The sequence below is a fragment of the Peromyscus eremicus genome, chromosome 1, assembly GCF_949786415.1.
Source record: "Peromyscus eremicus chromosome 1, PerEre_H2_v1, whole genome shotgun sequence".
NCBI classification, from domain to species: Eukaryota; Metazoa; Chordata; class Mammalia; order Rodentia; family Cricetidae; genus Peromyscus; species Peromyscus eremicus.
This window is the reverse complement of record NC_081416.1, coordinates 165,714,003-165,731,828: the sequence shown is the minus strand read 5'-3', so window position 1 is coordinate 165,731,828 and position 17,826 is coordinate 165,714,003. Positions and strand designations below refer to the sequence as shown.

Here is a 17,826-nt window from a genome sequence, read left to right as displayed (position 1 = left end):
CCTCTGCAGGCACTAGAGTTCATGCACACACACACACACACACACACACACACACACACACACACACACTCAAAATTAAAAATAATAAAACAAATATTGTTAAGGCCAAATCACCAGGCAAAGTGGTGCACACCTTCAATCCCAGCACATGGGAGGCAGAAAGATACAGATCTCTGTGAGATCTGTTCAAGGCTAGCCAGGGCTACACTGTGAGACTCTATTTCAAATAAATAAATATTCATGAGATCTTAAATAAATAGCCTAATTATGCACCTCAAAGTCTTAGAAAAAAAACAAGAATAAGTCTAATCCACCAGTGATGGGCTAGGTACGTAGCTCAGTGGTAGAGCCCCTGCCTAGACTCCCCTAATGAGGGTCTGGGGATGTGGCTCAGTGGTAGAGCCCCTGCCTAGAATCCCCCAGTGATGGGCCGGGGTGTGGCTCAGTGGTAGAGCCCCTGCTTAGAATCCTCCCGTGAGGGTCTGGGGTGTGGCTCAGTGGTAGAGCCCCTGCCTAGAGTGCCCCAGTGAGGGTCTGGGGTGTGGCTCAGTGGTAGAGCCCCTGCCTAGAATCCCCCAGTGAGGGGCTGGGGTGTGGCTCAGTGGTAGAGCCCCTGCCTAGAATCCCCCAGTGATGGGCCGGGGTGTGGCTCAGTGGTAGAGCCCCTGCCTAGAATCCTCCTGTGAGGGTCTGGGGTGTGGCTCAGTGGTAGAGCCCCTGCCTAGAATCCCCCAGAGAGAGTGCTCAGTGGCAGCACTCTTTTCAGTAGAGCACTGGCTGCTCTTCCAGAGGGCCTGAGTTCAATTCCCAGCAACCACATGGTGGCTCACAACTATCTCTAGTGAGATCTGATGACCTCTGCTGGCATAAAGGCATGCATGCAGATAGAACACTCATATACACAAAATAAATAAATAAATAAATCTTTAAAGAGAAAAAGAATATACCTAGGGCTGTGGAGTTTGCTTTTGTAGATTTAGTTTAATTTCCAGCACCCACATGGTGGCTGACAATCTTCCATAACTCTAGTTCCAGGGGATCCAACGCTCCTTCTGACTTCCTCAGGCACCAGCCATGCATGTGGTACACAGATATACAAAAAGGCAAAACACTCATACATATAAAATAAAATAAATCTAAAAAGAATATTTAGAACAAACACAAACCAAGAACCTCCAGGGCCACTTGATGCCTTCACAACCAGATGGATGGAGAAATGACTTCTGCAGCTAGGAACCTGGAATCTTTTCTTTTTTTTTTTTTTTTTTTTTTTTTTTTGGTGAATACGAGTTGCATTTCCCCCTGGCTCTTCCATCTTCCAAAGGGGATGCCAATTATGTTGAAGGAGAAACTACAGCACACACAGGGGGACAGTATTTCCACTTCACTGAAGGAACTGAGTCTCCAGCATGCTTTGAGAGTCACCTCCTCCAGGAAGCCCCTCTCCCTTCAAGGTGACTGTAGTATTTGGGGTAGGAATTGTACATCTTCTTGTCTTATGTGGTTCAGAGCTTTTCCTAGGATCTATGCCCTCTGAATTGGGCAATTTTATTTTTGTTTGTTTGTTTGTTTGTTTGTTTGTTTGTTTGTTTTTCAAAACATGGTTTCTCTGTTTGGCTCTGTAGACCAGGCTGACCTCAAACTCAAAGATCCATCTGCCTCTGCCTCCCAAGTGCTGGGATTCAAAAGTGTGCACCACCACCTCCCGGCTGACTTGGACAATCTTCTCTTACCTCTCTCAGTTGTGTAATTGAAGCTTCAAAGGTAAAAGGACTAGTCCAGGACCACCTGGACCGTTCTTCACTGCAAAGTGACTCTCCTGACTGGGCAGAGCATTAGAGCAGACTGTAAATTTGCCTACTTTTTCTGGAACAAGCCTAAAGAGAAAGTGTCCTCTCAGTTCTGGAAACCTAGAATTTTCGCACACATGGCACGGACTTCCACATAAATTAGTAGCCCCAAAACATCAACAGTGCCAAGTTCAGTGTCTAAAGTACATCCCTCCTTGAGTCCAAGTTCCATTTGGAACGGGCTGGAAAGTCAGAACACAAGAAGAACACAAAGTCCTTAAAAACCCCCCAGTGAGGCCATCACAGGAGATGCCTCTCAAACCAGTTTCAGAGCCAAGGGATTCAGCACTACACCCTCCCCTCAGAAGTAGGGGCTGATGCCATGGGAAACAGGAGACCTGTAATCCCACAAGGAAGTTTTCACCCCTCTCCCAGGACCTGCCCTAACCAGCCTTTCCAGGGCTGTAACAAAACCATCTGCCCCACCTCCATCTCATCGCGTGCCTGAGACCTGAGGTGTTGAATTGCCTCCTCTCCCACCTCCCAGGAGGACAGCAAAGTTGAGCTCACTTCCAAGGGCTTCCTAGACCATTGCCCTCAGTGAACCTCTCTCTTGCCCTGCCCCAGCTTTGGCTTTAACAGCTCTTCTGACCTGGACAGAAGTTGAGAAACTTGGACCAGTTTCCAAGATGAGCGCCAAGAACAGACATGGGTAGCGGAGGGGGACTCAGGAGAGCAGAAGGGAGATCTCATATAAGCCAGGAAGGGAGGGAGGGAAAGCATGATCTGAGTTCTTTTTCTGTGGCCCTCCTTTTCTCCCTCACTCTCCTTCAGCCTCAGCCAACTATATTCACGGTCACAGAAGCATGAGCCACAGAGATGGAGGGCGATGAGAAGAGGCTGCAACCTAGAAGAACCTGCTGGGAGGTAAGGATGGGAGAAACACACAGAGAAAGAAAGAAAGGCAGGGCTGGGGGCCTGGCTCCGTTGGTAGAGTGTCTGACATGCATCACGCCCTGGGTTCCATCCTCAGCATCCAAAAAAACAAAAACAAAAACAAAAACAAACAAACAAAACCCGGATGTGAATGTACATGCCTGTAGTACCATCAGTCCAGAGGTGGGAGCTAAAGAATTCAGAGTTCAAGGTCACCCTTGGCTACCTAGCGAGTTCTAAGACATTCTGGGGTACGTGAGACCCTGTCTCAAACAAAGAGACAGGCTAGAGAGACGGTTCGGGGGTTAAGAGCCTGTACCACTTTTACAGGGGATCCAGCTTGGTGCCTGCACTCATACCTGGCTGCTATAATTCCAGCTCCAGGGGATCCAATGCCCTCTTCTGACTTCTGTGGGCAACTGTACTCACATGCATATACCACATCCATACACGTAATTAAAATTTAAAAATAAACCTTAAAGAGAAAGGGGGCCTCCAAGTGCCTCCTCTCTCCCACCACCCACCCAAGGAGAGCAAAGTTGGGTACACTTCCAAGGGGCTTCCCAGACCCTTGGCCTTAATGTACCCCCCATCTTTCCTTCTTTTTATTCTCTATTTCTTCTTTGTTTTTTAACTTGACAGACAGCAATATCGTGTGTGTCGTTTTAATACATGTCTTTTAGGATTTAATACCTGTATCATGAGACTGAGAGAGACAGAAAGAAATTCACAGAGAATTTCAGAGACCAACCACAAGACGTGGAGGGTCACAGGAAGAGTCCAGTGAAATGAGGTCTCTACCGAAGGGACCGGGCCTTACGCAAGGCCTCTTGGCTGGGATGGCAAAACTGGACTTGAACCTAGAAACAGAGACCAGAAGAGCCCCAAAATAGGACTCAATCCAGTACTGGATCCACAACACTGACTCCCTGGCCCATTATTTTCTTGGCCGAAACCCAAAACCCACCTCCTCGTCAAGAACCAGGCCCAGAGTTGAGAAGCTTTTGTCCTATTCCAAGGCAAAGAGCAGGCACTGGACACATGGGAGAGATTTAAGGTCAGCCTTAGGGCCAGGAGGCCTCAGTCAAGTGACAGAGGGTTCTCGAGGTGTGGCCCCCACTCACCCCACCATGCCAGCTGGCTGAGAGCCCAGGGTCTACCCGAAAGGTACGATGGGATGGTAGGAGGGGATTAAGCTCACTGGAAGAACCAGGAAAGGGGGCAGGGCAGAGGAGGGGCACGGAAACTTAAGAGCAGATGCCCCCCACACGCACACACTCCAGCACACACAAGCGCTCGGAACATTCTTACAGAAGACTGGGACGCAGGTGAGGGGTAGCTCCCAAGAGAGGGCGCTGACTCCGTCTCTGAGGATCTCTTCTGGGACTTTCCTGTCTGTCTCAGCTTGTGTCTACTGGGCCGTCTGTCCTTCTTCAATCCCTGTTAGGAGCAGGGCTCTCACTCTTTCTCCTGCCCATCCCTCTATTTTATTTCCCGGTTTTTCTTCTTCTTAACTTGACAAACAGCAATATCATGTGTGTGGTTTAAATATATGTGTTTTAGGAGCCTTTATTTTATGGTATCTATCTCTGGGTGGTTGCAGTTTTTCTCCTTTGTTTTTGTTGTTGTTGTTTCTGTTGTTGTTGTCTGGGCTGATTTGAGCTAGTTTGGTTTGGGGGGGGGGGGTTATTGTTGTTTTTATTTGAAGGGGTTGTTTTGTTTCCGTTTTTGCTTTTGAGACACGGTTTTCATGCCCAGCCCTTGGCTGACTGAAAACCCACTATATTAGATAAGGCTAGGCTCAAATCTTCCTGCTTTTGCCTCAGACCTTCTTCCTGCTTTTGCCTCCCCAGTGCCAGATTGCAGACACGCAGCAATGTTTGGCCTGTCTCTGTTTCTTGGTATGCATCTCTGAACTAGGTATAGCGGCACATGCCTGTAATCCCAGCACTCAGAGGCTGGGGCTGGAGGATTGGCATGGATCAGAAGCCGGCAAAGGCTAGAGCGAGAGCCTGTCTTCATAGACTAGCAAAAAATAAAATTAAAAAAAAGTGTGTGTATCTGTCTCTTCCTTCTCTGGCTTCCTCTCTCTCTCTCTCTCTCTCTCTCTCTCTCTCTCTCTCTCTCTCTCTCTCTCTGACCTGCCAGCCTCTCTCCTTTATCTCCAGGTCTTCATTTGTCTGTACCAATCTGTGTGTCTATCTTTTGTTATTTCTCTTTGTGAGAGTCAGTGCTTTGATAGATGGTTTCAGATAGACAGATAATAGATAGACAGACAGATGTCAGATGATAGATTATTGATAGATGATAGATAATAGATGATATATTGGTAGTTGGATAGATAGATAATACAGCAACACAAACTGATAAGACGTGCATTCCACTGTTTCCCATTTCATTGTCTGTGTATTCCTCTGTCTCCACCTGTCTCCAAATTCCTTTCTCATGTTTACATTTTGGCGAGCCATCTGTGTCCTCGCACACCCTCTCCCTTTTTCTTCCCTCCTCCTCTCCCTCTTAGCCTCTGACCTCACTCTGCATCTCCTTCTCTCCACTACCCCCATTGCCTAGACCCAGAGGAGGAACATTCCAGAAGAATGTGAGTAGAGGGATTCCACGCTCTCCATTTCTCTTTGCCCGCAGGCACTGCAGCTGCCTTCAATATGGATGGTGTGAGCACAGCCATCTTGCTTCTCCTCCTGGCCGTCATCTCTCTATCCCTGACCTTTACCTCATGGGGCAAGGGCCAGCTGCCTCCAGGACCCAAACCTCTCCCCATCCTGGGAAACCTGCTGCAGCTGCGCTCCCAAGACTTGCTGACCTCACTGACCAAGGTGCAGGGGATTTGCCTTTGGTAAAGGGCAATGGGGAGGGAAAGGGGTCCCATGACCACCAAGCCCCAGTAAACTCTCTCTTCTACCTCCAGCTAAGTAAGAAGTATGGGTCCGTGTACACAGTGTACCTGGGGCCCAGGCGAGTGGTGGTCCTCAGTGGATACCAAACTGTGAAGGAGGCTCTTGTGGACAAAGGGGAGGAGTTCAGTGGCCGTGGCTCATACCCTGTCTTTTTCAACTTCACCAAGGGCAATGGTAAGCCTGCCCCCATCTGCTCCATCCTCTAGTCTCTCGCATATCTAGGAAGGGAACAAGGGTGAGAGACTGTCATCTCGATGGCATTCAGAGCTGCAGATCTCACTAATGACCTCATGAAGGACGCAGACAAGCGATCCTGAGGGGAGAGTGGGATCTACCCCGCTTCAACTCACACTCCCACCTTGAACTGAACAGCCATATCAACCTCCATGTCTGCTTGGTCCAACCCCATGCTCACCCCAATCTTTACTCTGTCTCAACCACAGCATCAAATTTCCACTCAGTCAAGTAGCCAAGTACTGACCTTTGTCCCAGCCTGTCTACCTCAACTCAACCCCAATCCCTATCAGGTCTAACTCTATGTTCCCCAATTCAAATCCCATCTCATTTGGAGGAGGGGATGTTTGTTTGCATGCTGTTTGAGACAGGGTCTGTCTCCACCTGTCTCCATGCCCCTGCACTGGGAATACAGTCATGGTCACATCCAGCAAACATGGGTGCAGGGTCACATCCAGCAAACTCAGGGCCCCGTGCTTGTGTAGCAAGCACCTTACCCATCAAGTCACCTCCTTACTCTGGTCCTCCTCCCTCATCTTCTCTCTTCTTCAACAGCTAATTCTTGACTATGTCAAAAAGAATCTGCATTTTTCTTTAAAGAAATCCGAGACTTTATCCCATGATTCCTAGTTCAATGAGAAACACAGGCCATCATGAGTCTGTGACATCCCAGCATGGTCAGAACTGAGTTGGGGAGCTGCAGGAACCCAAAGGAAGTGCCTGACCCAGCCAAGGAGGAATTCCTGCCCCAGAGTTCCTCCTAACTGATACCTAAATGATGAAGATGACTAGTCAGGTCAAGAGGGAGTGAAAGTGTTCTAAGGCTGGGGAGCTGACTGTGAGGATAATGCACTTGCTGCAGAAGCTTGAGGTTGAGAGTTCGGATCCCCAGCACTCACGTAATGCCAAGTAGGCATGGCTGCTGTCTGTAATCCCAGCATGTGAGAGGCAGAGACAAGGGATCCTCAGAGCTGGATAGCTAGACTAACTGGGTTGGCAGACTCTGGGCTCAAATGAGAGGCACTGCCTCAATAAACAGCTCAGGAGGGTGACTGAGGAAGACCACTGATATCAATAATAATAATAATAATAATAATAATAATAATAATAATAATAAAGTATGAGGCCAGTGAGATGGGAAGGGTGCTTGCTGCCAAGCCTGACTACTTGAGTTCAATCCCTGAAACCCACACGGTAGAAAGAGAAAACTGAACTGAGCAGTGGTGGCGCACACCTTTAATCCCAGCACTAGGAAGGCAGAGGCAGGCGGATCTCTGTGAGTTCAAGGCCAGCCTGGTTTACAAAGTGAGTTCTAGGACAGCCAGGGCTACACAGAGAAACCCTGTCTCGAAAATAACAAAATAAAAAATAAAAGGAAAAGAAAAAGAAAACTGATGCCTGCAAAGTTATTCTCTGACCTCCATGGCACGTGTACACACACACACACACACACACACACACACACACACACACACATAAATAAATGTAACAAATATTAATAATAAAAGTAAAAAAGAGAGCAAAGCATGGTAGCACACACTTGTAATCTCAGCACTGGGTGAGCAGAAGCACAGGAGTCTTCACAAGTTCAAGGCCAGCCTGGTCTACATGATGAGTTCCAGGCCAGCCAGGGCTACTTAAGAGGACACTGTCAAGAGCACAAGTAAAAGGAGTGTTTGAGATGTGGCTCAGTGACAGAGTACCTTCCTGACGTCTGTGTTGCCCTCGGTTCAATCAATCCTAGTACCAAAATTCAAAGAGCGGGGGAGAGGACTGGCTTCTGCAAAGGGTTGTGCAAAGTCTGAGAGATCAGGCTTGTTCTGGGGTGAGTTCCCAGTGTCCTGGTGTTTATTTTTCTGCTTATCTCTTATTTGTGCACTCAGTAATCAATAAGCAATCATCAGCAAGGCCTGGCGACAATACCAAGGTCACAGTGGCATGAAACACAGGTCTTCACACTGCCTTTCTGATAGCCCAAAGTGACCTGGTCTTTACAGGGGAATATGGAGGCACAGTGATCAGGTGATGAAAGTCCAGAGTCCTGCAGAACCCAAAGGAGGCACCTGGCCCAGACACGAGGGTCAGGAAGGGTTTGCTGGAAGAATCAGGGGAAATGAGATTCTAAACTGAATCCTCTTCCCCGAAAGCCATGAGGAAAAGATAACTCGGGTCGGTGGCTGTGGTTCAGGATGGGTTGGTTGGCAGTTGAGTTTGGAATTCTCCTTCTTCTTCCCAGGCATCGCCTTCTCCAATGGAGAACGCTGGAAGGTCCTCAGAAGGTTCTCAGTCCAAATCCTGCGGAACTTTGGGATGGGAAAAAGGAGCATCGAGGAGCGGATCCTGGAAGAGGGCAGCTTCCTGCTGGAGGTGCTACGGAAAACGGAAGGTCAGACCACACCCTGGAATCACATCCATCCTACTCTATGGGCTCCAGGGCCTGGGTGTGAACAGAAAGTCTTGGAGGCCTCTCACTCTGCCCATAGTGGGCACTATCCCTCCTGAGGTTAATAGGCACGGGAGTCTCTGAGGCTTGCCTTATGATCACAGCTCTGTTGTGTTATCTGTAGTGTTCAGAACCCAGCTTGTTTATTTCTAGTGGGTAATGATGATGCCATTCTCAAAAACTCACCACAGAGCTGGAGAGGTGGCCCAGTTAGGACCAGTTGTTCTTCCAAAGGACCCGGGTTCAATTCTCAGCACCTACATGGTGGTTCACCACCATCTATAACTCCCATTCCAGGGAATGCAATGCCTTCTTCTGACTTCCACGGGCATCAAATACGCATATGGTGCATATACATACACTCAGGCAAAACATTCACACACAAAATGAATAAATCTAATTTAAAATGTTGGGGGAAAACCACCACAGCTAAACCTGTGGTAGTGCACACCTGTAACCCCAGAATTTAGGAGGTGGAGGCAGGAGGACCAGTAGTTCAAGATCATCCTTGGCTAAGCAGTGAGTTTGAAACCAGCCTAGGTTACATGAGACCTTGTCTCAAAAAAAATGACAAATGGCAGGGGGTTGGGGGAAGTGGGCTGGAGAGATGGTCCAATGGTTAAGAGCACGAGCTGCTCTTGTAGAGGATTTGAGTCCAGTTTCCGGCACCCACATGATAGTTCACAACTTCCAGCTCCAGAGGGTCCAACAGCCTCTCTGGCCTCCATGGGTATCCACACACATGTACACATACACATAGAAAGACATACACAAACATACACATAACTAAAACTTAAAAAAAAAATTTTTGTTTTTGACCATTTTATTTTTCATGGGTTTATAATTACTTCAGTTTTACTTTCAAAATAAAACCCATAAATACAAATTCACCCTAGACTTTGAAAAAACCTCTAGCATACATTCATATATGCCAGCTACTTTATAATTTTTTTAAGCATCCCACCAGAACAATCCATCTCTGGGCATTTCATCTTTATTTCATGTGGTTTACTCCTCTATTTATTAGTTATTTTACTATATAAAAGAAAGAAATCTCTTTTAAAAAGAAAAAAAACAACACAATCACTAAAGAACTGGGGGTATGGCTCAGTGGTAGAGCCCCTACCTAGAATCCCCCAGTGAGGAGCTGGGGGTGTGGTTCAGTGGTAGAGCCCCTGCCTAGAATTCCCCAGTGAGTGGCTGGGGTGTGGCTCAGTGGTAGAGCCCCTACCTAGAATCCCCCAGTGAGGGGCTGGGGGTGTGGCTCAGTGGTAGAGCCCCTGCCTAGAATCCCCCAGTGAGGGGCTGGGGGTGTGGCTCAGTGGTAGAGCCCCTGCCTAGAATCCCCCAGTGAGGGGCTGGGGGTGTGGCTCAGTGGTAGAGCCCCTGCCTAGAATCCCCCAGTGAGGGGCTGGGGGTGTGGCTCAGTGATAGAGCCCCTGCCTAGAATCCCCCAGTGAGGGGCTGGGGGTGTGGCTCAGTGGTAGAGCCCCTGCCTAGAATCCCAAAGTGAGGGGCTGGGGTGTGTCTCAGTGGTAGAGCCCCTGCCTAGAATCCCCCAGTGAGGGGCTGGGGGTGTGGCTCAGTGGTAGAGGCCCTGCCTAGAATCCCCCAGTGAGGGGCTGGGGGTGTGGCTCAGTGGTAGAGCCCCTGCCTGGAATCCCCCAGTGAGGGACTGGGGGTGTGGCTCAGTGGTAGAGCCCTGCCTAAGATCCCCCAGTGAGGGGCTGGGGACTTGGCATAGGGGTGAAGTACTTGCCTAGTGTGCACAAGACCTCAGTTCCATCTCAACACTACAAAGTTCAAACAAAATCACAGTTGCCTGTGGCTCCAAGATCCTTGGGTATGGTCATCTCTTTGCAAATTCATTAGCACTCAGAAGGCTGAGACAAGAGAATTGTGAAGTCAAAGCCAGCCTTCACTGCACGGCAAGGTCCTGAGGGAGGAAAAAAAAAACTATGTAAGTCGATGAAGTCTCCTTCTCTGCCCCATTTTAAAGAAGAAACTAAAATGCAGAATGCTAAAATAGCAACCTTTCCCCCTGCTCTCCAAATCTTACAGGCTTTGGAAAAAATAATAATTAGTAATGAATCTATCACCCATGATGCTGAAGGGATTGCGTGTGATGTAAGTGAAATCACAGCGGCTTCTATTGGTCTCGTAATGCTCTGACACATTACCACAATGGGGCCAGTGAGATAGCTCAACAGACAAAGGCACTCACTGCCAAGCCTGACAGCATGGGTTCCATCCCCGAAACCCACCTAGCAGAAGAAGAGAGCATGTCCTCTGGCCTCCATCTGCATCACACACAAACAAATACATACAATTTTAATTCTTTTTAAATTGTCACAAATGCAGTAGCTTAATAAAACACAAATCCTGTGTTTGTTTTTTGTTTGTTTTAACTAGGCTGTCACTCCGTAACCCAGGCTGGCCTCAGACTCATAAGAAGTTCTCCTGCCTCAGTCTCCCATGGGCTTGGATTACAGGTATGAGACACCATACCCAGCCAGATTCACTCTCTTATACGGTTCTATAGGTCTGAAGTAAGCAGTGGGTCAGTAGGATGTTCTCTCTCTCTCTCCTCTTTTCCTCTCATCTCTCTTTCTTCTTCCTCTTCTTCCTCGTCCTCCTTTTTCCAATCAACACACTTTTTATTTTTCAAGACAAGTTTTCTGTTTGTAGCCCTGACTGTCTTGGAACTCGCTCTGTAGACTAGGCTGGCCTCGAACTCAGAGATCCACCTGCCTCTGCTTCCTGAGTGCTGGGATTAAAGGCATGTGCCACCACCACCTAGCTACACGTTTTGTTTTAGACCCACTTAACTCTTCTTTATAAGGACCTTACTGAGGTCCACCCAGGTAATTCACAATAATTTTCCTATTACAAAATTAATTTTTGTAATTTTTATGTTATTATGTGTCTCGGGGAGGTATGTGTATGTGAGTGCAGCTGCCTGAAGAGGCCAGGGGCATTGGATCCCACTGGAGTCAAGAACAGATCATCGTGAGCTGCCCAACATAGGTACTAGAAACTGAACTCATATCCTCTGCAAGAGCGATACATATTCCTAACCACTGAGTCATTTCCCCAGCCCCCCATTACAAAATTCTTAATAATAGCACATCTAAAGTAAGATTGTGGGGGTGGGGATATGAACACCCATGGTGTCCATTATTCAACCTACCACAACAGCTATGGATTTCCTAGTTACATATGACTCTTCATAACAGCTCCATGAGGAGGGGACTGTCACCAAGCCCATTTTACAGATGAGAACTGAGGTTCAGGAAAAACGAAAAGACTAAGAGTCCACCTTCAGATCCTACTTTCCAGACTGTGCTCTTCTGTCTTAGACGTTGTGTTGAAATGTGGGTTTTGTTGGTTTATTTGTTTTCAAAACAGAAACTCCTAATGGCCTGGAACTCATAATGAACCTCCTGCCTCAGCTTTCCCAAGCGCTGGGGTTATAGGCCTGCACCATCGGACCTTGTTGCTTTTATTGTCTCCCGTACGTAGTCTGTTTGGCTGTTAGCTGATTGGAGACTAGACTGTATGTTTGTGCTCTATACTGGGGTAAGGCTGTCCTCGGGCATTGTGTGTGGGACTGTGCTATGTAGTCTGCTGAGCTCCAATGTTGACTTACTATGTGTCATCTCTTCTAGGGCCTAGTTGTATGTCTTATGATATCACAGTGTGTTCTGCACTATCCAGTGAGCTGCCATGAGTTACTGTTGTGTGCTGTGAGGCAGGAGGATGGCGCTGTGTGCTGACAACATGAGGCAGCACATTGTGACTGTGTCTTGGGATGTTTGTGGGCCAACTGTGTTGGCATATGTTGTGTTTGTCTGGTTGGTTTGGGGTGTTTTGTTTTGTTTCTTTCGTGGCGACAAGGCCCAGGGTGGCCTCAAACTCACTAGGCAGCTGAGGATGACCTGGAACTCCTGATTCCTGCCTCCACCTCCCAAGAGCTGAAATTGCAGATGTCAATCACTATAACCAAATGTCTATTTTCTTTTTAGTTTAGGGTTTACTTATGTGTGCATGTATTTGTGTGAATGTGTGCCAACTGTGTGTGTTGGGGGTGGGGGGGATGCCCACAGAGGCCAGAAGAAAGTGTCAGACACCCTGAAGGCAGTTATAGGCAGTTGCTAACAGCCTGTAGTCTGCCTGGGCCAACTCTCCTGTCCCAAGATAATTTTGAGCATATAGCCCAAGCTGAACTTAAATATGTAGCCATCCTCCTGCCTCAGCCTTTCACCTGGGGTTACTGCTGCCCTGGTAGACTCACTGGCTGTACTTTGTTGGTGGTTGAGTGAGCGAGTGTTTGTAGTGATACCTAGTGATGTGTATGCTGTGTTGTGGGTGGTGTAATGTGTCCAAGAACAGCCCAGCCTTGTGTTATAAGTATTCTTGTTCTGCAGGATATAGTGAGTTCTGTGTTGTGGGTGACATTGCCAAATACTTTGGGAGTGTTGTCATATTGCACACTGAGTGGCCACATGTGAGCACTCTGGACTGCAAGACACGGTGTCATGGGTCAGTGAACGCTGAGTAAATGGTAATTGTGACAGATAATTAGCCTGGCTATTGCCAAATATTGTATTGCCAAAGCTGGACACTGACCCACTCCCTCTATCCACAGGCAAGCCCTTCGACCCTGTGTTTATCCTGAGCCGGTCAGTGTCCAACATTATCTGTTCCGTCATCTTTGGGAGCCGCTTCGACTATGATGATGAGCGTCTGCTCACCATTATCCGATTTATTAACGACAACTTCCAGATAATGAGCAGCCCCTGGGGTGAGGTCAGTACTCTGAGGCCAACCAGATGCAAGTAGGGTGTGTCCACAGGGTCCAACCATGGAGAACGAAGGCTGTAGGGGCTGGTGAGATGAAACACGCCTATAATCTCAGCTCTAAGGAGACTGAGACTGGAGGATTGCCAGAGTTCCAGGTCAACCTGGACTAAATAGGGAGAACCCCACCAGGGAGGGCTGAAAAGCCAGACCATGTCTCAGAAAAATAAGTAAAACCAACAGAGAAGAAATGTAACTGGCCTGACCTGACCCCACTCTTACTTTATAACCCCACCCCCAGTTGCTCAGTCCAGCCATACACACACACACACACACACACACACACACACACACATACACACACACACACACACACACACACACACACACACACACACACACTCTTTCCACCCTTGCAGAACTTGGCTACTCCTGCCAAGACCTGGTCAGAGCCTGTTTGATCCGCTTACCTTACTTAGCCATGAGTCCCCAACCACACACCCTGCGGAGTAGCTTGCTTCACGAAGCCCCTCCAACTCTGGTCCCCAGATGTACAACATCTTCCCGAGTCTCCTGGACTGGCTGCCTGGGCCGCACAGACGCATGTTCCGGAACTTTGGAGGCATGAAAGAGCTCATCGCCCGCAGTGTCCGGGAACACCAGGACTCCCTGGATCCCAACTCTCCCCGGGACTTCATCGATTGCTTCCTCACAAAGATGGCGCAGGTAGCCTCGAGATGAAAATGAGCTGAACCCCTTCTGCTATCCGGGGCCTCAAATCTGCAGGGATCTCAGCTTGGGCAGAGCTGGGCACTTGTTCCCGGAAGAGAAGCTGTGGCACCTGGCCCTGCTGGACTGATGCCCAGAGCCACCTCCAATTAACAAATCATTAAGCTGTTGTGGTTTGCCAAGTTGTTCACTAAGGGCCTTGCCGCTTTTTATCTCTCCCTTCACACTCCTCTGCTCAAGAGAGGGACTGAACTGGCCCCTGGTGGCCAGTCACACAGGCTCCAAAGTGTAGGATTCCCCCAGGCCCTGACTCATAGCCCCACTCTTCGACCCCCACAGGAGAAGAAAGACCCACTGAGCCACTTCCAAATGGATACCCTGTTGATGACCACACACAACCTGCTGTTCGGGGGCACGGAGACCGTGGGCACCACGATGCGCCATGCCTTCCTTATTCTCATGAAGTACCCCAAAGTGCAAGGTACACGGGCAGCAAAGGGCCACTCTACACTCTGTCCCTTCTTGCCTTCTCCCCGTCCAGAGGGTCTATTAGAGCCCTCTACTAATGCACTCTCTCATATTAGACAAACCCACTGAGAGGCTGACCCCAGCTACATAGCCCTCAGGGTCCACACACCCTGCGTGGTGATCCTCTTCCAAATCATTCCTGTGTAGTTTGGGCCCTGCCCACAATACACGTGACTGTCAGGCCTCAGAGTCCTGCTCCCTCTGTCCTCTCAAAACCCCACCCCTGAGCCCCAGCCACAAGGCTTGCTAAGGACACCGACCTCTCCTGCACAACATGACCTCTAGCACAACATGTGACCCCCTCCCTCCCCAGGCTCCACCTCCTGGGTGTCTCTGTGGCTTGGTGGGAGATCTCTAGCCTTCCCTCACAGCCCACCCACTGGGTCCATGAGCCTCAAAGCCCTTTTAGAAATCAAATGAGGATCCTGAGGTCTAAGTAGCCCTGATGCCCACCTATACAGACCCACACCCAGAAACCCTTGCAGCAGCCATCATTTGCCCTCTCTCAAAAAAGAACGCTTTGAAACCCAGACTAGCCTTTCCCGGGCACTCGCACAAACCTGTTCTGGTCCCAGCCATTCCTCAGACACCATCATCCACTACCTTCCCCTACCGCCTCCAGCCCGCGTGCAGGAAGAGATTGACCGTGTGGTAGGGCGCTCGCGGATGCCGTCACTGGAGGACCGCATGAACATGCCTTACACAGACGCAGTGATCCACGAAGTACAACGCTTCGCAGATGTCATCCCCATGAACCTGCCACACCGCGTCATTCGGGACACGCCTTTCCGCGGCTTCATGATACCCAAGGTGTGCCGGGTCCCTGAAACGACGTGGGGTAACCTAGGAAGAGGTATCTCAGGCTTATAATTGGCTCAAGGGTACCCTTGACCTTAGCAATCAGCTCCCAGAGTGCAAAGCTGCAGAGGTGGGAAGTTACTTGCTTCTGAAAATTTTTTTAACATTTTTTTCCAATTTTTAATTTTAATTTTTATGTGTATGGGTAGATGTTTTACCTGAAAGTTTGTCTGTGCACCATATGCATGCAGTGACCCAGGAGGCCAGAAGAGGAAGTTGTGTTCTCTGGAGCTGGAGTTACATTATGGTTGGCCACCACCATGTGGGTACTGGGAATCAAACCCAGGTCTTCTTCAAGAGCAGCCCATGCCCTTAACGCCTGAGCCATCTGTCCAGCTCTGTTTTTCACATTTTGAGGCAAAAGTCTCTAGTAGCCCAGGTTGGCCTCAAACTCCCTATGTGACTAAGGATAGACTTGAACTCCTGATCCTCTTGCCTCTACCTCCTGTATGCTGGAATTACAAGCATAGGCCACCACCAAGGCTTAGCCAACTTAGATTCTTAAAAAACAGAGTCCTTTCCCAGAACTCCATCTCATACCAGAAGGTACTGGAGTGCCATATCCCTCCCCTATCTCAAGCCCCTCTCTTAGACACCTCTAAAGAGTTACAAGGGTCTGGGACTTCATCTGAACATCTCCTGGTGCCAAAATACCATTGTTGGAGGACTCCTCCCTCAGAAATCCTACATCTGCTTCTCCAAAGCTCAGGGCCAAGGGTGGCCCCCTCCCATTTCTCAGACCTCAGCAATATCTTCTAGCATCTATCTCTGGGAACCCTGGATGGAGTCTGTGCCCCATCCCGGCCTCCTTCTCAAGCCCTTATAAGCTCCATCTTTGCAGCATGGAAACCTGAGTTTGAGGGAAACAAAACAACCCTCTTCCAAAATGGAGAGATGGCTTAGCAGTTTTAAGAGCCCTAGCTGCCTCAGAGGATGCAGATTGGATTCCCAGCATCCATATAGTAACTTACAACCACCAGCTCCAGCTCCAGGAAACCAGCCGCTCTCTCTGACCTCCTCGGCCATTGCACCCACATATATACATGCAGGCAAACACTCATACACATAAAATTAAAATTAAAAACAATCCTCAGTGAGTCCACATCATTGACTCTGCCTCCTCACCCACACAGGGCACAGATGTCATCACGCTTCTTAACACCGTGCACTATGACTCCGAACAGTTCAAGACGCCTCGGGAGTTCAATCCCGAGCATTTTCTGGATGACAATCAAGCCTTCAAGAAGAGCCCTGCCTTCATGCCATTTTCGGCTGGTAAGAGATGGAGTCACTCTTTCAAACCATAATCCTAACTCTACTCTCCAAGCCCTCTCAATCCCATCCCATTCTTAGCTTTGCGTGCAGAGATTTCCTTTTCCAATTTGGCTCATGTAACACCTGGGTGGAAGCCAATTAATTTAAGAGTGATTATTATCAGACTCTCCACTAGGTGGCGAGGCTGGTTCTAGTTTTCTTTAACTCTGCCTTGCCTGGTTGGCAGCGCAGGAGGAGGAAGGGGGCGGGGAAGGGCGGGAATCCTATTTACTCAGCAGGGAGAAAATGAGGGGGATAATGTTACCTTGTTGTCTTTTGTGTGCCAGCTGCTGCCTCTGAAAGGGGCAGCGGCTGAGAGTTAGGTCCCGTAGGCAGATCATACCGGATTGCATCCCAGCTGTGTCCCAGCTGTGGGAACGTTCAAATACAGGATTTGAACCCAGACAATTGTACTCTGGCAGCTGGCAGCTACTTCGGCTTCATTTCCCCCAAAACTTTGATGCCTTTGTCGGTGATATCCCCAACCGTTATCTTCAAACCCACATATTTTCCTCTGAACATATGGGGGTGCAGCCCCATACTCTAACTTCACCGCTGCTCTTGGCCCTCCCACCCACGCAGGACGTCGACTGTGTCTGGGGGAGCCACTGGCGCGCATGGAGCTCTTCATATACCTCACCTCCATTCTGCAAAACTTCACGTTGCATCCACTGGTGGAGCCGGAGGACATCGATCTGACCCCGCTTAGCTCAGGGCTGGGCAATTTGCCGAGGCCTTTCCAGTTGTCTGTGCGCGTTCGCTGAGGTCCGTGCCCAGGGACTGCTCTGTCCCTCTTCCCGTTGGTTTCACTATCGTGGGCCTCCATCAGTGTCTCTATCACATTCCCTTCCCCAAACCCTGGGCCTGCCACATATCGGTCCTTTATCCCTCCTGTCTTTAAAGCCTGTCTTCATGGAAAGACTGACATGACAAAGGGGGAATGCACATCTTATACCCACAGAACCTATTCTGTAATGTACTCCTTTCCAGGCTTTTCGTATCATTTCCTAATAAATATGTACTCCTTTCCAGGCTTTTTGTATCATTTCCTAATAAATATCTTGACAATAGATTTATACCTGACTTGGCTGAATTAATAGATGAGAAAAACCCTTTAGGGCAGTGGTTCTCAATCTGGGGGTCGAACGACCCTTTCACAGGGGCCGCCCAAGACCATCTGCATATCAAACATTTACATTATGAATCATAACAGCAGCAAAATTACAGTTATGAAGTAGCAGCGAAAATAATTATGGTTGGAGGTCACCAAAACATGAGG

At 48.8% G+C, this 17,826-nt stretch overlaps 1 protein-coding gene across 3 annotated transcripts; it reads left to right on the top strand.

The window, feature by feature from the left end:
- Positions 1-2,585: 2,585 nt before the first annotated feature.
- LOC131924398 (cytochrome P450 2F2) lies at positions 2,586-17,623 on the top strand. 3 transcript variants are annotated; one of them, XM_059279686.1, is made up of 10 exons: positions 2,586-2,717; positions 5,370-5,560; positions 5,653-5,815; positions 8,112-8,261; positions 12,967-13,127; positions 13,668-13,844; positions 14,187-14,328; positions 14,998-15,185; positions 16,367-16,508; positions 17,130-17,623. In XM_059279686.1, the coding sequence occupies exons 2-10, from the start codon at positions 5,390-5,392 to the stop codon at positions 17,309-17,311; spliced, it is 1,476 nt and encodes a 491-aa protein (XP_059135669.1). In that variant the 5' UTR covers positions 2,586-2,717; positions 5,370-5,389; the 3' UTR covers positions 17,312-17,623. The 3 variants fall into 3 exon arrangements, with proteins under 3 accessions (XP_059135669.1, XP_059135679.1, XP_059135662.1); XM_059279696.1 differs by lacking the exon at positions 2,586-2,717 and adding an exon at positions 3,766-3,893; XM_059279679.1 differs by lacking the exon at positions 2,586-2,717 and adding an exon at positions 3,926-4,054.
- Positions 17,624-17,826: the final 203 nt, after the last annotated feature.